The sequence below is a fragment of the Lepisosteus oculatus genome, chromosome 24 (genome assembly GCF_040954835.1).
Source record: "Lepisosteus oculatus isolate fLepOcu1 chromosome 24, fLepOcu1.hap2, whole genome shotgun sequence".
NCBI lineage: Eukaryota > Metazoa > Chordata > Actinopteri > Semionotiformes > Lepisosteidae > Lepisosteus > Lepisosteus oculatus.
The window spans coordinates 6,544,487-6,569,301 of NC_090719.1; the positions used below are offsets into that span (position 1 = coordinate 6,544,487).

General features: G+C 34.8%; 1 protein-coding gene across 3 annotated transcripts in view; it reads right to left on the reverse strand.

The window, feature by feature from the left end:
* col5a1 (procollagen, type V, alpha 1) overlaps positions 1 to 24,815 on the reverse strand; it is a 165,567-nt gene that overhangs the window by 44,896 nt on the left and 95,856 nt on the right. For all 3 annotated transcript variants that reach the window (XM_015366905.2, XM_015366903.2, XM_015366902.2), the window contains exons 10-26: positions 24,714 to 24,755; positions 23,943 to 24,005; positions 20,937 to 21,011; positions 15,749 to 15,841; positions 15,321 to 15,377; positions 13,962 to 14,015; positions 13,454 to 13,507; positions 11,670 to 11,723; positions 10,643 to 10,696; positions 7,708 to 7,761; positions 6,804 to 6,848; positions 5,243 to 5,296; positions 4,923 to 4,967; positions 3,491 to 3,544; positions 2,154 to 2,198; positions 1,194 to 1,247; positions 150 to 194 (exon numbers count right to left, since the gene is read on the reverse strand). In XM_015366905.2, coding sequence (XP_015222391.1) covers positions 150 to 194; positions 1,194 to 1,247; positions 2,154 to 2,198; positions 3,491 to 3,544; positions 4,923 to 4,967; positions 5,243 to 5,296; positions 6,804 to 6,848; positions 7,708 to 7,761; positions 10,643 to 10,696; positions 11,670 to 11,723; positions 13,454 to 13,507; positions 13,962 to 14,015; positions 15,321 to 15,377; positions 15,749 to 15,841; positions 20,937 to 21,011; positions 23,943 to 24,005; positions 24,714 to 24,755 — 942 coding nt within the window. The remainder of the gene's footprint in view (positions 1 to 149; positions 195 to 1,193; positions 1,248 to 2,153; positions 2,199 to 3,490; positions 3,545 to 4,922; positions 4,968 to 5,242; positions 5,297 to 6,803; positions 6,849 to 7,707; positions 7,762 to 10,642; positions 10,697 to 11,669; positions 11,724 to 13,453; positions 13,508 to 13,961; positions 14,016 to 15,320; positions 15,378 to 15,748; positions 15,842 to 20,936; positions 21,012 to 23,942; positions 24,006 to 24,713; positions 24,756 to 24,815) is intronic.

Below are 24,815 nucleotides of genomic sequence, written 5' to 3' on the forward strand. Positions count from 1 at the left end.
CTGTCAAGAAAATGGAAATGTTTTACATGTTTATATATTCTGTTGTATATTACCCTGAATGTTAGATAGGTGAAATGGTTAAATGTTTTTTTTTTTTCACCAATGAATACTGTGAGGGCAAAAGAATGATAATTAAAGAGAAAACCCACCACATGCCCTTTTTCACCAGAAGGTCCTTCTTTGCCAGGGTGACCCTAAAAAAATCAAATTTCATGTTATTTCAATGTAGTATTGCTTTTGCCCCAGGAATGAGAGGTGATACAGTAAGGGACAACACAATGTGTCTATACTGCAAGTCTTGGTTAGAGGATTTACCTTTCTCCCAGGAATGTAAAACACTGAAAAAATAGTGTTGGTAGCACAATTAATATATTTTTAATAAAGAGATTACAAATAATTATTCAAAATTATTTGTAAAAATTATGTGTAAAATTATTTACTTTTGCATAGTGTTGAATGTGTACTATGCTTCAAAACTTTAGCAAAGGACTCAAAGAACTAAGGACTAGAAGGACATAGGTACTTTAGGTCCTCCCAGGGTCAACAGTTCTGTGTTGTCCAATGTCATCCCTGAATGTCTGTAAAGTGAATCTGAGCACACAGAGATTGGAGAACTACCACCCATCTCTTTTGTGTTGCACAAGATTCCAGTGGTATGTGGTGAAATCTGTACAGAGAATGTAGAAGGTAAATCAATGAGGGGTTTAACAGAATATGAATTTATTTTCAAACAGTAATAAGCTCCCCTGGATGCATTTGATTGCAAAAAACCCTAAAGCTCTCATATTGACTTTTGAATTTTGACCATGCATCTTTACAGTGTCCAAAAATTAAAGCACAATGCTATAAGGCAAAGGATAGTTTCTCTCAAGAAAAGACTTGGTGACATCTCTACACATATTAACATAAAAGGATCTCTGAAACTAGAAAATTAAACATAGAAAAGTGTATTTTTCAAATACTGGTCATATGAACTGTTCATAACATTTTTGTCAGTGATCTCTGGATCTCTGTCCAGAGTATTTCACTTCCTGGTGCCACTTTGTCAAGTGGGAAATCACCTAAAAAATGATTCATTCTCATTGCTGTGTCACAGATTTAAATGAAAATTTCAGGGGCAAAGTTCATTGCTTCGTGCACCAAGTGCATCTGCTCAGTCTCTCGATTTGCATATGAGAAATTCAAACACCTACTGGGGGACCATCTGCTCCAGGCATGCCTGGGAGGCCAGGCTTGCCAACGGGGCCCTGCAAAGAGACAAGGAACAGTCATCAGAAGGAGGAATGCAAAGTGAGCAAGATTTTGCAATAACCAGAACACGATGGATTCATGAAGTCACATTGGATTCAGATCCCTGAATAGAGTTTGCTCAGCCAAATTCATAAACATCAGACCAGCTGCCTGTCCAGTGGATGTATGGATATTTTGAAATCAATATCAAAGATGCTGCCCCAGAGCTATACTACTTGTGGGGTGTGGTTGCTTGTGGGGTGTGGGTTACATAGCCAGTTCTTTTTCAAACATCAGAGTAACAATGCCTGAAATCCAGCTGTTTTGAATGTGTGAAAAGAAAATGACATCCACATGCTTTTAGGTACTGCTGTATTGGATGACTATCAAGCAATAAGGTTTAATTTAAATTTAACCAAATGCATTAATATAAGATTGAAATTTCAAAATAAATATTATATTCTAAGTCAATTATTAAGTGACAAAAATTGTAGAACACGTAGAACAAAGTAATTTATAGAAGTGATGATGTATTGATGTATCGATGTACCAATAGCTGGCAATATTCTTGAAGAAATTCATATTTCTGCAACTGAATCTGAGTTTGTCTGAACAATGTTGTAGTATGGGATCCACACACACTGAAGTTTTAAATATGATAGCATTTTATAAATCTTCATCTGTGTTTTCCTCATATTTTAATATGAGAGGAAAAAAGGCTTGCATTTGTTCATATTCACAGAAAGGTTAAGTTGCTTTGGTTGTAGCTGAATTTCATTTCAGTATTGACTTTTAGGGACCAATAATTCTAAAGCTAAAACAAAGTACAGTACTTCTTGTACTAAGGAATGGCAAAATGTCTTTCAATTCTCTATGTAAGCTCCAGCAGGATCATTTTTTCATTAACCAAACTGCGCTCTTACCTTTTCTCCAGGGGGGCCAATAGGTCCCTGGGGACCAGGAAGACCCTGTGAAAACAGTCATGTATTACATGAGTAAGCTGCTTTAAGAAACAGTCTGAATATACTGTAGGCTACATACAATATGAAGAACATGAGAGAGGTAGCTTCCACAGCCACCCAAAATCAATAATATTCAAGATATGTTCTGTCAAGCAACACACAGAGCATCAATAAGAACTCTGAAAAATAATCTAATTAAATCTTAAAAAAGAAAACCTGCCAGATAATAGATCTCAGTGCACATTTGAGATAAGATAAGATCACTTTATTAGCTATATACCATTTCTTGCATTAGGAACTCATCTTTTCACATACTCCAGCTTGCTATCCATGAGACACAGACTAGGAGAGAATTTTGGAGTCGGAGCACAGGGTCAGCCAATGTAAAGCACACCTGGAAGAGATGGGGTTAAGGGCCTTGCTCAGAGGCCCAACAGAGTAGGATTTCTCTGCTGGCTGTGGGATTTGAATCGGCAACCTTCCAGCCACAGGTGCAGATCCTTAACCACAGTTCTACCGCTCCACCAACCAACCAGCTACCAACTGACTGATACCAACCAGACTGATACCAAACAGAGTGGCATTACCTGTTCTATTCCAAATTAACGTTTTGGTAAAATACACTATAAATTCCTATATTTTAATCAGTTCAATATGCTGAGCAGGAAGATAAGGTGTGTTAAGACAGGCAACTATCTTATGAATAACCTTTTTAGTGAACAGAACTAAAGCATGAGGATCAAACAAACAAGCAAAATTAAACCTTTTTTTATTTGAATCTCTTTGTGTCTGAATATAGCTAACAAAGTTTATGACACTGCAATTTAAACATCTAATCACATAAATACTGCCAGTAGTTGGGCTAATTACAATATGTCAAATCTCTTTTGGGCATAAAGTTGGCAGATTTGGACATTGCATAAGAAATGTGTACAAGGGAATGCATTTTAATTTATTATCTGAATTAAATGCCAAAATAAGTATTGGATATAAGTAAATCTGAGAAAGTTCTCTTACTCTATAATTCTGAATGAGAATTCAATGTACAAAGTTATTTTATAACATATGGATTTCTCTTGCAACTGCATTTTCCATTAAATACATCAAAACCTGAATTTCTCAATGGGTGAAGAGATTTCAGAACAAAAATGATGAACAATAAATTTCCCTTAGCCCAACCACTGTCAGTATTTATGTGCAGGTTCAAGTTGATGTTTAAAGATGTAAATGCTCAAAATATGTGCAAAAATAGAAGACAAATAGTACTAAAGTCCTTTTGATGATTACAGACACCTTACCTGTGCTCCAGGATTCCCTTGCTGTCCTGGAGGACCAGGTTCGCCTTGGGGACCCTAGAGAAAACATGAATATGATTAAGTCAAATCCTCAAACTGGTATCTCTCATTACATTGTGTACCAAACTGGTATGATCAGAGTAAATTTGGACACAGAAAGCATTGTGTCTGGTTCATTAGCAGGTAAAAGACCATCTAAAATAATAAGGAAAGTGTCTTTTTAGCAAGTGAAAATGCACTGGATGCTACAAATGTATCTCAATTACATGAAGTCCCAATTAGAGATTACATCCCTTTGCAGCTGGATATTTTAATTTGCAATCCATTATAGGCCTTGGATTTTCTTTACAGAAGTCTGATACGACCTTTTCTTAAAGCCTGTTTCTGTTTGAAAAAAGGACAATGCTCAGGCATGTCTATTGGAGGCTGTTTACCTCTAGGTTAAACTATAGATAACAGATTTAATTCAAATGGTATTGGTACCATATACACTATTTGCTTGATTGTTTTATTTCAACTGTTTTTATGTAATTGCTTCCCTAGTGCTTGAGTGGAACAGGAAAAACAAATGCACATGGAGGACACAGGATGAAAACTCTTTTCTTACATCATACAGCTTACTAGAGCACATTTACAATTTGTGCTATACCTACTGTATTATATTAAGATTAGGCACAAATGAAAAAACCTAAACTGATAACAATTATAATTATCCTATTATAATGAACACCTTGATACCAAGATACCTAGCTGGAATTACATTTGATTACTGCTTAGCTTTTGAATGCCGTTATTCTGTTCAGAAATTATTCTGCTTTTGTGGACCTTTCATGTATTGTGCATCTGCCATAACTGTTGCACCTCAGATGTGTACCTTAGGCTAATTGACAATCAATGAAAAACTGGACCTTGAAATCTGCTGATTGTTGAGGCAAGTTAACCCCCCTGTTCAATGCATCAGAGCAGATCTCATGAAATCCACTTTTCATTTGAAATGCAGCATCTGAATAATGATGAACATTCTTCACTGATGCCCAGCTAAATAAGGGGCACTTGATATCAATATACATGTAAATAATCATTCAGTACTTTATATGTTATTATCAATGTTGTAACATATATAATGGCTAAAACTTTCTATTTAGCGTGTAATGCTATGTTGAAGTTGCAAGGGGATTTTAATTACTGCAACATATTTGCAGTAACTCAATTTTAATTGAATGTACTGTAGAGAGGAAAAAACAACTGATTTAGGACTGCAGCATATGATTTCATTATTTGGACTTTTTCTTGGAAACCTGAATGAACAAAGTTCTATGGATTTAGCGGGAAGATATTTACAGACATTTTTTGTGTTTTATACTTCCCAGGTGTTGTACAGTATGTTTAAAAACTGAAAAATAAACTTTACTGAAGAAATTTTTAATACACTTACAATATTTCCTTTTGGACCAGGCTGACCATCCATTCCTGTAACACCCTAAAAATAAATAAAAATAAATGCAATTAAAACAAACTAACGATAGCAAAACCATCAAAGAGTGCCACATACTGTAGATCTCCATCTCTACCACCTTTATAAGGCATATGAACAAGAAAATAAAAATTTAATGACTTCTCAATATTTAACAAAATATTAACAAAATTTTAACAACAAATTTGTAGAAGGGACAAAGAGAGGCAGTCTCCAGCAATTGTACCAGTATACAATATACCCTTTGGGTGTCTGAGGTTTGTATAGAATTCAGAACTTACTGGAGAGCCAGGAGGCCCCGGTGGTCCCTTTGGTCCCAGCAAACCACGAGGTCCCTATAGGAAATAAAACACAAACATGCCCATCCTTAGATACCTCATGGTAAAACAAAAGCTGTTTTTTAAAGTCTTTACCAGCTATTCAGAGGGTCACTCGTGCGATGAGAAAGGAGATTGTTTAAAACACAACAGCATGTGGAAAAGGCAAATTAAAAAATAAACCAGGGCCGTGGTCTTTTGTTTGGTATTTCCATTATACCATGATGCAATGCCTGTATAATGTCTTGTTGAAGGGAATTGCTAAATTGCTCTGTAGGTCTGGCCATTAGACTGCAGCCTATCTGGGTTTGGCACCTAGCCTGGCACTTTCCCTTCTGCACACAATATTCAGAACACCCTGACATCTACTGGATATTCGTGTGCTCTGCAGCTGTCATGTTGTACTGAGCAGCTGGACTCCCTGAAGACCCTGTTACAAATACGTCTGGCAGATTTCTCCATTATGGCCATTTCAAAAACATGATGCTAAGTCAAGGATTGTGTAACACAATGAAAGAAGGAAGCCGAGCACAACAGAGACTGAAGAGGCTGCAGACAGTGTCGGGAAAGCTTCTCATGCACAGTCTCAAACACTATCCCACATTCCTATTATCAGAACAGTGCTTCAAAATGTCCAGAACACTGAAATGAAAATGAGTATTATAAAAAACACACAAATGTTTAATGTAATAATTACACATTTATATTATAGAACAAAACTTATAATGCACATTTCACCAAAATTAAAATTATACACACTCTCAGTGTTAAATATTAGAGTGAATGCTTAAATGAAAGTGAGAACTAGTAGTTCATTAAAAGGAAACACAAAACAATAATAATTTCTGACTTAGATACAAACCCCCAGAATTTAATGCTGTAATTGTAGGCAATTTAGTCTCAGCCTGATATGTGCAGGAAGGCCAGTTATCACCATGCTTTGATCCTATAAGCACTCCCTCTTGTACTTTTTTGTTAGTATATGTACAGTATAAGAGATCTGTAGATAGTCAGGTATGATTGTGACACAGCTACAGTACTAGGGCACAGATAGGGTGCTTTATTTATTGTACATTTTAACTTTAATGTTAAGATCATACTAAGTCTGTATTAAAATGAAAGGACCTCCTACTGTTTTTTCTTACTATACAAATAAATAATTATGGGTACTGCATAAAATATATAATGGGATCTTAGAGACATCTGTAAAAGAAAAGGATATAAATGTGAAAATTTGAAGTTGTAACTTAATGAAGATTTTTTATATGAAGAAATGCAGTAAAGACTAAAAATATGTATTAAAATGAATCACAGAAATGTCTCTCCAACATGTTTTATTCAGAATTGCACCTGAGATTTATAGCATTACTTTGACAAATATGTAAATGTGACCTACTATTGAAAAGAGGAGTGTGCCAGTTACAAACACACATTTGAGAAAGAGTTTCATTTCAGAAAAGACCTACTGTATGCAGAGCTACCCATATCACAATAAGGTGGTCAAAGAGGAACATAAAAGACTCACAGGTTCACCGGGCAGCCCTCTTGGTCCAACCTCACCATCATCTCCCTAAGAATATGAATAATATTTTTACACGGTAGGCACAAGGCATTTCCTCTGTCAGTGTAACATACATTAGGACAGAAACAAAATGTGAAACAGCACTTCCCTTTGATATGGTAAACATATGCTGATCTTTCAAAGACACAGGTAAGTTTCATTTTGACACATTATATCTTTATATTAGAATAATTAAAATCTGTGCAGTCTTTCCATGTGTACTGTAGGTCTAAGTTCAGCCTTCTACAAGGCTGGGTGGACACTGGGATATCCTTATATGCTGTAAGGCACTGTTTCAATTAATCCAATTCACTATTGCACCACTTCTGTCAATGTGGTCAGCCACTGTCTCCCAATTCCAGAAATTTATTAGCCTCCTTTTACTTGTTTTTTTTTTTCTAAGCTCCTATCTCTAATGGTTTTTCCACCTTTGCTTTTTTGAAAAATGTGGTACACATTAGTTTAGAAAAACAGCGTTGTTTTTCTTGTTGTCTTGTCAAAGCTGTATATTTACCAAGTACTGAATCTACTGTGTTGTCAGCTGACCACATTACATCATCAAGAGTAGCAAAAAAAAACAAAAAGTGTTTGAGATCTATGAAGACTTTAGGGAAATCACTGTATGGAAAGGGAGAGAGGAACAGAGCACCACAGAGGGGCAAACCAATACAAATTGGACTGGGATCAATTTTAAAGTATACGTACCAATTTACAGTGGCAATATTTCTTGGTCATCCGATTACAACTAAATGAATCACAGGATGCAAGCAGCACCTTGTTTTGAAACAGCCTGGGGGACAATTATTTGTATGTAACATGGGGCAGGGTGTCTCTTGGTTTATAGGAGGACAAGGTGTTACACACTTACCCTTTCACCATCATCTCCTGGAGGGCCAGGCGGACCCAGAGGACCGGGATCCCCCTGTAACAAGAATGCAGCATTCAGTGTCAGACACAAGCACACCCTGATCATAAACCAAAACAAAGGCCTGGTAATAAAAACTGTGAGAATCCGGAGAAAAAAAAGTCTGGGTCCCATTTTTCTTTCATAATCCGTCACCACAAAATCAGCAACATATGGTTTTGGAAAAACCTCAGTCCCACTGTACTAAAAACAAAAGCCCATGTTCCTAATATAGTTATACACCAACAACACCCACATATTAATGTCCATGATCCTTAATTTTTTTAAGTGATTCTATATGGTAGCATAATAGTTGCCATATGTTACATATTGGATGTGATATTGTAGTAGCTTGACACTAAATCGAATGTAAAGTGTCTACCAATCAGCACTAAAAAATTCTCAGCAGGAGGTAACATCTCATTTTCACATGCCAGACAAGGAGCCTCACTAGGCTTCATTTGGCTGGCTAGCTGCATTAGGATCACAGAATAGAATTAATTTTAGTGGTATAATGATGACAGATGTGGAATTTAACCTTTAAAACCATAAATACAGTCTAGTATAACAAAAGCATGCATGAACTACCTTAACTAATGCAGACCACTATCATCAAATGAATTACAGTTCTGTTACCTCTTCCAACTACTGTACTTGTGTGCAAATTTTAAAAGACTACCAAAATATGCAAACTGCACCAGAATATGGGCTTAATGTTTACTGACATCTAAGATGAGGACAATTAAACTATCAGACCTGTGCCCGCAGCTGCATATGAATTTCCTTTGTAAATTAAAAAAATATATGTTTTATGTTATCAGTGTACAAAAGGTTTCTTTCATTCATTGAATGCTTAACCAACATTTATGTCTGTTGCGTTTGAACTGTCCCCTCAGATAACAGCATTTTTTTATAATTTAGACAGCAATAAAAATGAAATGTATGTAAATTAAGTACTGGCTTGAGGGAAATTTGTGAAAACATAAATACATTTTAACTGAGATGACTCTGGAATGCCTTGTAAATATATTTACAATTTCCTAAGATAATATGAATTTTACATAATTCAAAAATTAGGAAAATCAATAAATTAAATCAAGGTCCCAGCATGTTTTCACTTAAGTTTTAGCACACCATGTTTTTTACTGGCAGACCAGGAAACCTCAAGAATTCTAATATAAAGTGACAATAACACCAAGTGCACAATACTGTATATTTATCATCTAGGAAAAACCCAAATAGAAGGTATGCAAGACTTATTTAGGAGAAATAAGATAGTCTGGTAAGTTTTAGAAAGTCTTATATCTTAGGTGTTATTAACTTTTTTTACCACGACTGATAACATATACTGTATGAAGGACTATAATATAAATATATAAGGGAATAACTGATAATACTGTATGCAGTGAAAAAAATTAAACTTCTTATATTGTTACTGTAAGATGTGTTCTGGGTGATCCTTTATTTTCCAGCTTGTTATTTGTCATGTAGATTAGCAAGTCTCAAAGCAGAACATTGCTTCTGGAAAGTTTTTTTTACATGAGGATTTCTATCCATGTGGCACATGACCAAAGGCATAATGCCTCACTAAGCAGTGTTTTGGCACAGCTCAAAGCTAAATTGCTAGATCTGTAAAGTATATTTTCTAGCAATCAGCTTTTTTTTTTACAACAGATGTATGATAGGTTAATGACCAAGGCAAAAACATCATACAGATCGAACAAGAGGGAACCATTCTGAACACACATACTGTATCATGATAAGCAGCACGATAAAAAGATACAAAACAGGAAACTTTATTCCAAGTGAACACTTAACACAGCCAATGTATTGTTCTTTGTTGCTTCACATAAAACAGTGAATACAACCCTACACTCTTAATGTTCATTAAGTCTCATGGCAAGAACAACACTCACACTGACATGCCATTTGACAATGGCCTACAATTGTCATTAATAAACACCTTTTTTTATTAAACATTATTCGTTCTGCATTTGTGGAATGTTAATTAAATTAGTACCAAAATGCTGATGCTGATGAACGTTCACAAACAACACCTTGTGAAATTTCCCACTCCTAAAATTTGTCCAGTCTTTCTGCTTACACTTGTGCTTTCACATACCATGAGAAAGCTTAAAGTTATCTCATTCAAACTGCCTGAGAAAAGGTTTCTAAAACTGCACTTTCAAGGTATACCAATAAGAAAATTTTGTTATCTCTACTCTATATTTTCAGTCAACAACAGTGTCAACAGCATAAAAAGTTCACAGCAAACATTATGCTACTTGTATATTTAGTTGAATATTTGAAAAAAATAACCTTGGTGTTTAGCAGAAAAGCAGAAAGAATGTTTATTTCAAAAGTTATTATTCTGTACCGAATTATCATTTGTATAAATATATCTGGAACTCACACTTGGTATACTGTAGCATAATGCAAGTCCCTCACACCTGAAGCATCAGGCATAAAATACTTCAGTTTATTTGTCATATGCACAAGTGCAATGGAATGCTTATTTCATATACTTGGATAGGTCAGGGCCTCACTGTCTCTTCCGAAGAGTTATTAATCATCCACAAGACAAAAATGAAGTATTTCCTTCCTTCCTAGAATCAGCATCCCAAAAATCTAATAGTTGGAATGGACTCGATTTATGTAGCTTGTTTATCATTTGTTAATTTAAAAACATTCATTTTCTAAACATTAGCACATGGTTATAAAGCACAGAACTTTACCCAACCACTAATATAGTAAATTGCTCTGGGCTTCATTCAAGTGCTTCTTTATCCACATACAGTACAAGGTATTACTTCATAGTGAGAAATATCTGAAACACAAGAAACTAAGTTGTGGATATTTTATGGATCATTCATGAAAAAATTAGGAAAGAATGGCTTACTCTGTGCCCCTTTTCACCAGGTAATCCTGCCAGTCCATCAAAGCCTCGGTCACCCTTTTTAAAGAGAAACATCAGTTCACTTTTATTTCGTATTGAAATGCCACAAGGGAATTGATACAGGCACACTAATTGTAACAGGTTCACACCTGTACATAACCATTACAATGCTGAGGTAATTTTAATCATAGCCCAAATGAACTTTGATGTTGATAAATTAAATAAGAAAAAAGAGGAAAATAAATGCAAATTTAACACATATGCCACACCCATGATATTTGGATTTGTGTGGTCAGTTACTGTTTTAATAGCTCACAGATTTAAAATGAGATGGTAATGTATTTCCAATAACACTGAAATAAGGCAGTCAACTATCACATGTGTAGTTCACATTTTTTCCCCTGCAGTTGGTTTTCCAGTCAAAGTGATGTTTTTTACCCCAATTACTTTTGCAATTACATGCTAGCAGCTGAGGATAAAGTACGTCTAGACAGTACTTTGACTTAGAATCTTGAATGTCCTAGAGTTCTGGGGTTGAGGCGAAACCAAGAAAGGAAAAATGTCCTGAACATTGAAAGACACAATAGTCTAAATATAAATATAAATGACCTTTTATTAAGCCATACAAAAAAGACAAAAGCACTGAAAGGATGCTTCCTCTAGGACAAAAGCCTAATAAAGGATAGAGATACAGTAGTATTCACCTTTGGTAAGGTTCTTAATTGATTAAAAGATTATTGTAATTTTTCAGCTTAACAATAAAAGTAATAGTCTGCATGATTGTTAAGAAACCTATTAAAGAAACCTTGTGTTAAAACATGTTATTGTCATGTTTGTCGGCTTTCTAAATGACTTTTAAAATAATAAAAATGACAGAAATATTTTTAAATGAAAATGAAATAATGAGAGTCAGCGATTTTTAGAAGACAGCATCATATACAGAAATCAAAAAGGTGTGCAAATGATATTCTTTTGGATGAGGGAAATCACTATGGTTTAATTTTCAAAGAAAATAATTTCTAATTCATACCTTTGCGCCAGTTTGTCCAGGCATTCCTCTAGCTCCGTCAGCACCAGCACGGCCCTTTAGACAATATTTCAATTAATTCAGCAAGCAACTATTAAGATAATATTGTAATTACTTTTATTTTAATACAATATTTTTAAAACAAGTTTGATTTGCTTATATACTATAGTTTCTCAGTCATAGAGGTTTGGGCCCCCTTCCAAATTGATCACCTGGGAACTAAATTCCTTACTGTCAATCTTGCTTTACATGAGCGCTAATTGTTATTGAATTACTAGCACAAAAATGTGTAGATTCAAACGACTGGAGCCATGTTATAAAATTAATTTAATATGATATGGCATCAAGCCATACCTGTTCATGAATGTTAAATATTATACTTCGAAATTTTCAGTCCTTATTTCTTTGTTCCAAAGGGGTTATTTTCTATTTGTAGTTCGTGTTTACCATATTTTATTTTTTATTTTCCTAGTGTGGATCCGGCAAACTCATTTCTTCTCAGCACTGTCTCTGGCATTCCACAAAGAAATGCTTTTATTATACTACTGTATAACATGAAACAAGTTTATGCCAAAAAGAATCCTCAATTTTCAAATAGCTTTGTAAAATTTAGTTATAAGCAATAAATTTGAAGCTATAAGATTTTGCCCTATTATTTAGATAATGTAGCTCTTGGCTGGATTTACTCCATACACGATCTTAGATGTACCATATTTCATGACTTCTGTTCCTTGCTTGTTTGGCTAATGTATTCTCAAAACCAGTAAACTGCAGCAACATGAACAAGCTACTTTGTAATAACAAAAGAAATAACAAAGAACTGTCGAACAAGATAGACTTTTATCCTTCAACATTATAAACAGGAATCAAGAAATAGATGTTTGATTATCTTGAAGACATCTATATCTAACTCTTCAGGAATAAAACCCAGTCATTTAGAAAATTGTTATCATCATCATCCCCACACCCCATAGAAACACTGTTAAGTTCCACCTAGCTCATTTCATATATATACACTTTATGAATGTCATTACCATATTTGTAACTAAAACATTATTAACCACTACCACCTCTACAAAAAGTAATTTGTGGGTGTTACAAAAAATTGTTAAAGATATTTTCTAGCCAAGTTGAATTCCCATTTTATCTTTTCACATCATGACTACACTGACCTTTCTATCTGCATCTTTTCAAAGGGATTTAAATATTTATATCCCACATTTGCATCCCTCTGCCCATTTTCATATTCACTTTAATTTGTCTTCCCTGCACTACCCTTTTGCCTCACATTGCTCCTCTTTATTGTCCCACAAAACTAAAGAACGCTCCATGATCAGAACATTGGGCTTTTTCTATATATTCTTTAGCATGCCTGTAGCTTCCACCTGTTCCTTTATAATTCAAACACTAACACAGCTCGTATCTATAACTACATATATATAACTATAGATACTGTAGTCCAGGGTAAGAAACCTTAGCTATTGAATTTTATTTGTTTGAAGTGAATCCTTAATTACCCAAAGAGATCTTCCGCACCTATGTCCATTATGCACTCAAGGGTCAATTAAGAATGTAATTAGAAGAATCAAAGTCTAGTAATAACTTGTACTGGAAGAGCAAGCCCAGCTCAGAATGGCATAGGCTGGAAGGCAACAGTATTTGTTATATAATCACCAATTAGGTAAAGCCTAGAGAAAATATAAAGCGGATATCTGCGGTCATCCACATTAAGATATAAGATATGGGCAGCGGCCTTAGGATGAAAAGGAAAAACAAAAATAACTCACCCTTCTTCCAGGTTTTCCAGATGGCCCAGGAGGCCCCACAGGACCACGTGGTCCCTACAACAGAAATAACACTGGGTGTGTCAGGAGGAAGGAATAGGCATTGACCTGCTACATGCTGTATCTAAATGCACTAAATTCAAAGACTTAAGAAAGAAATTTGCATAATGTATATTTATACATAACAAAAGGGGAATTAAACTCTATAGAGTGAATGTACTTAAGAACTCTGAGGCTAGTAATGTACCGTATCTTCATTGTGAAACATACAAACCTATCTTGATATTTTTTCAAAAATAATTTTTGATCTCAGATACACTGCTGCTTGGAATAAATGCCGCCAAACTATAAAAATTACAGATAATATGATTCAGAAACAGCTGAAAGACACAGCATACACACATACCTGTAGTTGTAAATCGGACATGCAAAGCAAACAAACAATTGGTCACACATTTGGTTGTATCTTTAGCAATAGACAGCAGGAATAAGCTACTGTATATAGCCATACCTGCGGACCACTCTCTCCAGATTCACCCTTCAATCCAGATACACCTGGTGGACCCTAGAAAGACAGTAAAACATTATTGCAGCATGGTGTTGGAGCACTGGTTAATTTTAACATTTGAAACTGCCAAACAAGTCAATCGCATTGATCCAGTTTTAATATTTTGAAGGCCTCAATCAAGTCTCACTTCTGACAGAGTCAATTAGGTTTGCAAAAAATGTCAATTTTTAAACAAATATTACTTAAAAAAGCTATGTTTAAAAAATATATGAGACTATCATAACTTGCTGTTTTGCATGATGGTTTGGAATACAGTAAGGTTTCAACATTCATGGATTTAACATTAGCTGATTAGATTATTCATGATCAAAGGTCACCAGGATAGAGTTTGTGATGCGATGTAAAAATTAAATTGTGTGAGACAGAGCTGTGAGGCTGTAAGGTGAATTTCAAATCTCATGAGCCAGGTGAAATACCATATTTGCGCTAGTGAGTAAACCTCATCTTACCCTTCTGCCCCAAAGTACAAAGCACTTATGAAACAAGTCCAGAAAGATTTCGGTAGCTTCCTAAGCCAATAGACAGAGGTTCTGTTTTACAGCAAGCCTGGCCTTATCATGTGACCATCACACGGTCCACCTTAAATCCTTATGCCTGCTTCTCTAACTTTGAAATTCATTCCTGAAAGATATATTTTCTTTCAGAACAAGGTAATTTCATCTAGACTTGGCCCTATGATTAGGCAATGTCTCCTTTCCTGTCAACTTGATGTTATGGAAAAAAGTGCACTTCTTGAAATTACATTAATTATTTATTTTTATTTTTTATTTATGCTAAAAGTGAAATGACATTTATTTGGAAGCTTTCGCCCTCTTATTTACTCAATACTTTATGGGAAAACAATTATTACGAGCTATCTTGTACAAGTTATTACAAGTTCCAGAGTTATTACTGAATTTAAACTTTTGCAAGGGTTTTAAACACCTAACCCGCTCCAATGTTAAGATAAGATCACTCTGTTAGCCATATACAATTTCTTACATTAGGAATTTGTATTTTCGCATACTTGCTTTCGCCAGCTTGCTCTCTATGAGACATACGATACAGGCACACAGATGGGGAGAGAAAAGCTTGAGGTCAGAGCACGGGGTCAGCCACTTATACGGCGCCCCTAGAGCAGCTGGGGTTAAGGGCCTTGCTCAGGGGCCCAACAGAGAAGGATTCCTCTGCTGGCTGTGGGATTTGAACCGGCAACCTTCCAGCCTCAGGATCCTTAGCCACAGAGCCACCGTTCCACCATGTTGACATCTGTTGTACTATGTGACAATCAGAGTAATAATGAATACATTTTCCCTTACTTACCAGAGGACCAGGCCTTCCTGTTAGGCCCATGGGACCAGTTGGACCCCTCATTGCGAGCTGTAGAGAATCAAAAATTCCATTAATATGCAAAAAAAAGGATATTTAAGCAAGCCTGTGATTAATAAATATATGCCATACTGAATCTCAACAAAACAAAAGAAAAAATAAACGAAAACAGACTGCAATGCTAATTCTACTTAAAACATCGCAGGGTAACAGTACATCATTAATTTAAAGATTTAAATTATATATGTTTATTTTTATGAGGTGTTGGAAACTTTATTTATAAACTTAATAATATACAGTGGTATTCTGTGACTGTGACTAAAAGCAAGCAGGAGGACACGTATGTATGTTCCTTTACTGTATATTGTGTCATCAGTTTGAAAATGTGTAAGTTTTCTGTAGAAAAGCATCTGCACACTTACTCTTGCCTGCTGCATTATAGCTTGCATCTGGGCTTCCTGTGCAGACACAACAGGGCCTTTCTGCCCAGCGTCTCCACCTGCGCTGAACCGAAACTTAAGGAAAACATCAACAGAATAGTCATTCACATGCATTTTACAGACAGACAACAATAGTTGATGAAAAATCAGGCAACTGGGTCAAGAGTGGTCTCAGGCATTTTATTTAAACCCCCAGGGGGTTTCTTGCCTTAATCATGAGTTTCCAAAACTCTACGAGCTCTCAGATTATGTATTATGTATACGCAATTTACCCGCCACTACTAACAGGCAACAGAAGAAATAATGAGAACAATTTGCATTTTAAAATCAACTGAGCTATTTGTTCAGCTGTCCTTAGATTTTCACTGCACCTTAGATAAACATTTAGAAAAATGTGTATTCTGTAAAACAAGAAGCACATTGCGGTGCTGAAAAAAAAACTCTAGGTACTTTAAAAGCTATACCTCATTATAACCAAGCTACAGGTCAGATCCATTACGTATAAAAACAACAGGATTGTTTCTCTAAATATGATTAAACTTTGTAAGATAAAAGAATCATCTGCTTAAGGTTGCTTGCTCCTTGGATGCATACAATATTTTTCCATTAAAGAAACAAGGTCAAATTGCCATCTTTGTTGATTTTGTCCTAAATAAAAGCTTTTTACTAAAAATACTAATTCATATTTTTTCAAAAGTTCTCAGGCTCTTTATTTACAATGATTTCTTATCTTGTGCCAGTCATGTGGCTTTGTGTAGAAAGCAGGGTATTAAAAAGTAATAAAAATAATAATAAAATGAAGAAAGTATTTTCCTATTACCTTTGACATTTTCTTTAAATATGTTTGAATTTGTCATATCCTAAACACCTGCTTGATTCTGACACATGATAATACTGTACTCAGAAACAGTTGCTGTCCACAGTAGTTTTAAAATTAAGTGGTGCTGCCACCCAATGGCTGAAACTGAGCGTTACAATTCAAGCATGACAATAACACAGTATTGGTAGCATTTTGTGTTAACAACATGAATAAATTTACACCTTTAGATATATATGGGTGTTGTGTGCCTAATAATGTTTTAGTCTTATTAAACTTTATAGATACTACAAAATACCACTTCTAAACCGAACACCAGAAACTTAAGTTTCATGAAAAGCAAAATCTACAGCTTACAATGACAAGTGTTGTCCTGTCTCAAAGGCTATTTGAAATTTACAAATGCTTCAAGTTGCCCATTTTGGAATGCTATCTGTGTCATTAGTCATTAAATGAAACACAGCTTAATAAGGTTTTGCAAACCATTTATGGAACTAGTTAAACTTAACATACAGTATGCATCTGTCAGGTGCTAATGGGGTAATCATCCATGACTGCATTTGCTGCCAGAACTGTATAATACTAAACTCAGGGCATTGTACTGTAATTTGTTATGAATGAGAACACAGGGGTCAAATGAAGCTCAATTCCAGGAAAATAATTTTCCCTAATCTTATTTTTTCCTGGAAATACATTCACTTTTGTATTTGCATCACTTATTTTGGAACACAGAACATAAGAAAGGTTTCAAATAATAGCAGACCATTTACTGTTTTTTCTATGTAGTTTGTTCCCTGTGTTGTCTGTTCCTTTACAAAATAGTCAAACTGAGGTTACAACCAAAACAAATCACAGATAATGCCGAAGCTATAAGAAAACATTATGAAGTTAGATCTATGTTAATAATCATAACATATTATATTATTATATTATAATCATAATCCTGATTCTACACAGGGGGGTGGTAAAATTGTTTCTTTTTTGTTAAACAACAAAGGAAAAAACAAGTAGTGGTGTTTTTGTTATTTCATGTTCCCTTGTTTGGGTAGATTTGAATGCCTCTCACAAGGCTGGCCACTGATTACTCCACAATGAATCCTACATGTAGGTCTAAATAAGCATAGCTCATTACAATAAAAGATAATCCAAATGCTTTCACTAGCTTTCTAGCTATTTATGTAGCTCCACTCTTGGCTTCAAATTATTCAAGTTGCTCACACTATAAAACAGTTGGGAACGAGACAGAAAAAAACAGATACTTCTCAAACTTGTAAAAACATCAGCGGCAACAACCGTGATTCAAGCAGAAAGGACAAGGCAGAATGATGGCACTTTCATTATTTTGTAGTTTATGATGCACAAATAAATTATTTTCCTATATAAAGCAAACATATGTTTTTGACTTTCTTTAAGATATCTGCTGACAAATAAGTCTTTAAAAAAATTATGCTTGAGTATGTGAGTTTGCAAGCAAAAGTACTGATGGCAAGATGTGCAATTATCATTTGTAATCCAGCAACATTTGAAAACCTTTAAAGTGTTTTAATACTTTTGCAAGGCACTGTACATGAACATGAACATTAAAAACTTGCACTTTGGTCAGAAAGTAGTTTTTCATGGCATGTTTTCGTCATTGAGATATTTAAGCTACGCAATAATAAATTATTTGTCCTTGTGTGGTTTAAATGTGTATTTAATCAAATTAAGTTTCCCTAGAAACAGAGCAAAACATGAGGAACCTGATCAACAATTCTGAACAATATTGCACCTTATGTTACATACTGTATACTGTATCCATGCAGACTTAAAACAGGGTCTGGGTACTAAGCACAGTCAATGGATATTTTAGATTTATTTTTCATGAGGATTAAATTCATGCTTTTTAACTGATTTCCTTAATCCTTCACTTGTTTTGTATTCTGTGAAATAATTTAAATATTAATACTTTTAGTATTTTTTTTAAGTAATTAACATTAGTATTTTCATAGAATTACACAAAATAACACTTTGGCAACTTTCAACCCTAACCATTGCACACTCCATCTTAACTCTATTCTTTAACATTCTGCAAATTTAATTTCCTAAACTCATGAAATCTTCTGCTCTGGAAATCCTGATTCTTCTAAATTATATCTCACATACAACACTATGTCCTTTTAAAACATATTTGATATGATATATTTTACAGTACACCCTAAATTCTACCCCACCCTCCCCTTTGAGAATGGCTCTACTGTTTCTATAAATGCTGTAGTTCCAGAATGTATCATAATTGTAATTCACTTTACTGAAACCTTTTATAACCTACCCTTGATTTGATAGAAAAAAGATGCAAGAGGGAGAAATTTATCCTTCAAGAATGAGTGGCATTGAAATAACTTCTGGCCTTCTACTGTATATCTTGAATATTGGCTTCTTTGAGGAAAAATATGGAATGGGTGTAATTGCCGCAGACAGGCTTGGGAGTTGTTTGGAGCTTGGATATGCGTTTTTTCTTCAGCATGCTCTGTGAGATCAGACCAGGAAATAGCAGTTTCTAACAGAACATTTGAATTGATTTTTTGTGCACTGTACTAAAAAGCAAAATATATTTTCTATTTGTCATTTTGTCCTTATAATGAATCCCTTATAAGTTTGAAAAAGTGTCTGGCTTTCTTTAAAAAGAATGTGTATTTCACAATTTCACACTTCAAAAGGGTCAGACATTCTTCACATTTTAGAATATTGCTATGTTTGAACTGTTTGTGGATCAATTCAATAATTCTAATGAATTTAATGATTAAGAACTGATGCCTTGGGTCTCATGCATTCCTCTACATTGCTATGATAACAGAAATATACTTTATTTGACCAGGCAAACAAGCCTGAAGAAAGGACCAATTTGAAGTGATTAAAATGAGTAGTAAAGCCATATACATTTAATTAATGTCTAATCACTGCAGCAACTATGTTTTGTATTTCCACCACAATCTCTGATTGTATGCCAGCATCTAATCTACCCCTGTCACCCCCAAATAACACACAAAACAAAACCTTTTAAAATGAAAATACATTAGCAATAGAAAATTACGTAACTGCTGGAAATTAATATTAATGTAAAATTGTATGTACATGTTTAGAGCACACTGTAGTACAGTACATGTTTTTGGAAGAGCAGTGCCTCTTAAAACTGAGCTATTTCCATTGATAAACCCCCACAAGAAGCTGAGAACCAAAGATAATTTTCCTTTCCTGGACAGTAGTTTACTTTTCAGCTATCTGAAAAGCCGAACTAGCTTAATAGTTGGGAGTGGTAACAAAGGATCAGGAGTTTAACATCAACAAATTCCTTGTCATCAGCAAAATTCCCAATTTTACAATTGCTAGTACAAGTAAATTGAAATGCACCCAGCTCGAATACTTTGTATATTTGATTTTCCTTGCAGCATCTCTATCAATCTTTTTATTTTGGCAATCAGCGCTAAATAATACAGAAAACAAAGAAGAAATATGAATAAGAAGTTTTGCCACAGGAATAAATACGTATATTAATGTGACAGTGGACTGATGTGCATGGTATTCATTACATATTTTCCTCATATGGCACACTAGCAAAAGACTTGGCACCAACTCTGTAGCCCTGGATCCTGGAAAGGAGCTCATAATGGCACACTAATCCAAAATATCAGTCAGGTTACCTCATGTTTCTGTGCAAATCTTAAGTTTCTATATAGGATTTTGTTTTGTTTTTTAACTCATTTAAACATTGAATACATTTTTTAAATTCTACTGATCATTTTGGTTTAGCTTCTTCGTAGATTTAAGTATTTAAAATATTGCAATTAAGGTGAACTTCTACATACATTTTGACCTTTAAAGCCAATGCACCTTGTCTTGCTTTATTGCCTGTGCAGCATGCAACAGTAAGGAAGATTACTTACTGCTAAATAGTAAGAAAATGAGGGAGTTTTTCCTCCTACATTGATTTTCTCAATACTTCACGTAGGGAATAAATGTATTCCAAATTGTTATATTTTTAAATGGCTTTCTTTTTTGATCAAATACGTGGTTTAACACTTGAAAGCACTAGTATAAAATTTAATAGGACCAGTAGATGGCACTACTATATTGGAAAGGGATATAAGGATGTGAAAATTTGTTTTATGTACAGAATACCATCACTTTGTCATTTGCTTTAGTTACATCATTTTTAAATTCTTTTTTTTAAATATTTTTGTTGTATCTTAAGAAAATTATGCCTCTTAACTAGAGAATGATGAATATGTGTCCTACAGTATTTCCTTTCTTTATACAGTACAGTCATGTACTAATACAGTATGGTTCTACAAAATCTGATTTAATCTGTGTACTTACAGGAAGCATCAGGACAGTCCCTGGGGGTCCTGGTAATCCATCAGCACCTGGAAGGCCAGGTCGACCAGCAGGACCCTATCAAAAGCAACATAAAAAATGATAAACTTATTAATGGTTGAGTATTTAGATAGTCACTTGTTTTTTATTATACAGCAAAATTAAAATTTACTAACAAATGCAACTTTTTATTTCACACTAGTTCAGTTATTATTTAGTTAAAACGATCAACAGCTTGCTTTTTAGGCTGATATCCACATATACTGTACAAACATACAGAATCTCTAGTGTTCCATTTAAGCCTATGTTACATAAGTATAAGAACAATTACAAATATATATTTATAAATATGTAATAAAAGCAACTGAATTTAGATGCTTTGTGAGTGTTAAACGTCTTTTAAAAAGGCTTGAATTATTGGAGAAGAATAAATATACTTTCAATGCTTTTTTAACAAAATATATCTCGTTAGGTTTTGAGATACTAGGAGCCAGCAGCCATGTCACCCTGCAACTTACAACTGACAACCCACTGAAACTAAGCAGGTGTGAGCTTGGCCAGAACCTGGATGGGAGACCTCCTGCTGGAAGAGGTGTTAGTGAGGCCAGGAGGGGGCGCTCACCCTGCAGTCCATGTGGGAGCTAATGCCCCAGTATAGTGACGGGGACACCATACTGTAAAACGAGTGCCGTCTTTCGGATGAGACGTAAAACCGAGGTGATTAAAAATCCCAGGGTGTTTCTCGAAAAGAGTAGGGGTGTAACCCTGGCGTCCTAGCCAAATTTCCCATGCCTCCTAAAAATCTATGAATTGGCTACATTACTTTGTTCTCCTCCCCCCCCTCCGACGGCAGGCGGAGCAATGTGCCGGTTGGAGTATTCTCAGTCACATTTAATGGCAACGTCAGCTCAAAGATTTGGCTCAAACCACCAAATGGAGACGGGCGTGTCGACAAGCGGACCCTGCTGATGCGGGATTAACACTAGGATGAGAGAGAGGTTTTGAGACACTAGGACAAATTCACTAAAATAATATAATCTCTCTATAGCATAGCTATATCTCTAGCGAGGTAAATTTCTCTGTAATTTTAAGGTGTTACAAACTTTTTGAAAATTAATTGAATTAATTGAAAAAACTTTATGATTTAAATATGGTGGTGAAATAAAAAACAGATATACTGTACTTGTTTGGAGGCACAAAGCCTGTATACAGTCTTCAGTGCCATTCTTTTAAAAACAGAATTGCAATGATTAATGGCATGTTTAAAAACAGAACAAAGAAGTACAATCACTGTAACTGGAGAAAAAAAATAGAATAATGGCTATCAGGTTTTTTGTATATGATTTTATTAAATTTTGTTAATTACTGAACACATTTTATGAAGGTCCTACATTCTGTTTATAGTTTTAATATCAGACAAAAAAGACTAAAGATAAGTACTTTCTCTTGAAATGCCTCAGAAGATAGGAGTACATGGTAATGAAATAGTAAAGTGGGTTTTTCAGAGATTTAGGGATATCACAAACACTATAAAGGATGATGCAGCTGAGTTTCCTTTAAAGTAATATAAACTTATTATTGTTCTGGGAAACCTATCAATCATACATCTTGCAGCTCTGAGTGGGAGGAAGATAGTCTTTTTTTCCGAAGGGCCTCACACAAAATATCCCAAAACTGAAAGGAGGAACTCTTTTTTAGGCTCTGTTTCCAGCATTATTTGAAATACCCGTGGGAAAGTGGTATCTGGCAGAAAGATTTAGCCCTAGAAAAAAGTATACAGTCAAGGTGACCTAAAACCAATGCCCAAGGGGTATGAAACCCCTTGTCATTTGCCTAATGTGTTTCTTCATATTACATTCTACTGTGCAATGTCACAGAAATATTAATCATTTTAGTTTTATTAATTGAGGGTTTTGGATTTTCAGCTAGTGAAGGACCTACATCCTGTAAATTACAAATTACATTCATTAGGTTTTAGTTCATGGCTCTATATCGGAGAACAACACAGCTGGGTTCCAGGAGTATCACATGCTTCTGTCAACTTTGCCAGAAACCAGCTCCAGACCCTTTTCCTGACCTTCAATACCTTCAGAGGACTAAATGGGTTTCTCACTGGGAAGTCACATGCCTTTAATATCGCTAACCAAAATTAGCAAGAAAGCAATGATTACTAAAAATAAAGTGTAAATTAAACGCGACATAAATTAAGAAATGTAATATTACAGACAATACTGTATGTTACAATGAAAGCACACTTGAAACTGAAAGGGCCATCTGAAAAAGAACCCTGCATTAAAAATTGAATAATAAATATCTCTTCTGTAGCAGAAATGTATTCACATCATCCATAGTATGGTATTTAGAGCTTAATATCCCAAACTATACGAATGATTCCTGAGAGAAAACCTAACCACAAAGAAAAAAGCATGTACCATTATTATTTTATCTGATTGACAAAATTAAGGAAATAATACTACACCAGAATTATGAACAAAATCTAAAACTATATACAAGTTTTAATTTTATTTTTATTTGTGGAAAAAACTATCTCTCTACAACAATCAACATAGAAGCTAAGACACAACTGCTTGTCGAAAATATTTCCTCCCAGCTTACAGTGTCTTGTGGCCTTTACCCCTCCAAGATCTCTTAATACATACAGTAATTAAGGGAATGGAACATGATGTTACCCTTAGGTCAATTTATGTTTTGAATAACCAGTGTGAAAATGACAGTATTAATTAAATCACTGCAAACATCAGATGGCACTGGTGAAGACGCTTGTAGAAAGACAGAGGAATGCTGCTTAACATTCCTGGCCAAAAGGCCCTACAATTAATATTTCATAATGAGAAATGAATTACAATGATCATCATTATTCCAGCTGAATGGGCTATACAAGCCATCAACTCTGAGTGTTAAAAGTTTGCCTGATATTTATTGAGTGCTATTTGACAGAACTGAAAACCTAATCGTGTCGCCACTTATGTCTAAGTGTTTTCCACTTACTCTTTCTCCTGGATCTCCAGAGGTGCCAGGGGGACCAGGCAGACCTGGGGGGCCTGGAAGACCCTGTGATCAAAAGAAGGGAAATTATACCTGTAAATTGTAATTAGTTAATAAAATTTGACTATGGAGAAAATGACATTTTACTTTCCTGCTCTGTTAATGGATAGATTATGTCTGTGATGAGGAAGAAGGCAGCCAAGGGGTTCTTACATACAAACATATAAACTTTTCTCTTTTCATACAGATATTTTGTTAGAAAAAGTTACAGAAGTTTTCCTACCACATAATTATAGAGTGTTACTCTAACAAAAACATAGTACTTGTAATCTAAGCTAAAACACACTATTTAAAACAAATATATTCTGACATCTTTGCTCATTTTTCTACAACATCTATTTTACAACTGTGCTCCAATACTTCCCTACATTGTGCATGTACAATGCACTGTATCATACCAAGATAAATATAATTATTAATTACTATATTTCAGTTACTTTCTTCCTCCAGGGAAGCATTAGCAAAGGAAAAAAATTAAACACTTAAATTGTAAATTCACTCTCAACTTTTCAAATGCTTTTGTGTTGCCATGACAAAAGAGTGAGTGAAACTTATCAAATTTCTATTAATTACAACTGTAGAGAGGCAGAAAAGTGCACAGCATTTAATATGGAATGAATAAAAGAGAGAAACAAAAAGAGAGCACAGCTGTATGCAAATGAATTACTGATTTCCTTTGGCCAATTCCTCTAGGGAACCAGGCAAGGCACTTACTGTGGGGCCTTCAGGACCTGGTGGACCTTCTACAAGCATTCCCTGTAAGAGAAGAGAACAAAGAAAGTTCATATAAATTTTAGATTTGACAAATGATAAATG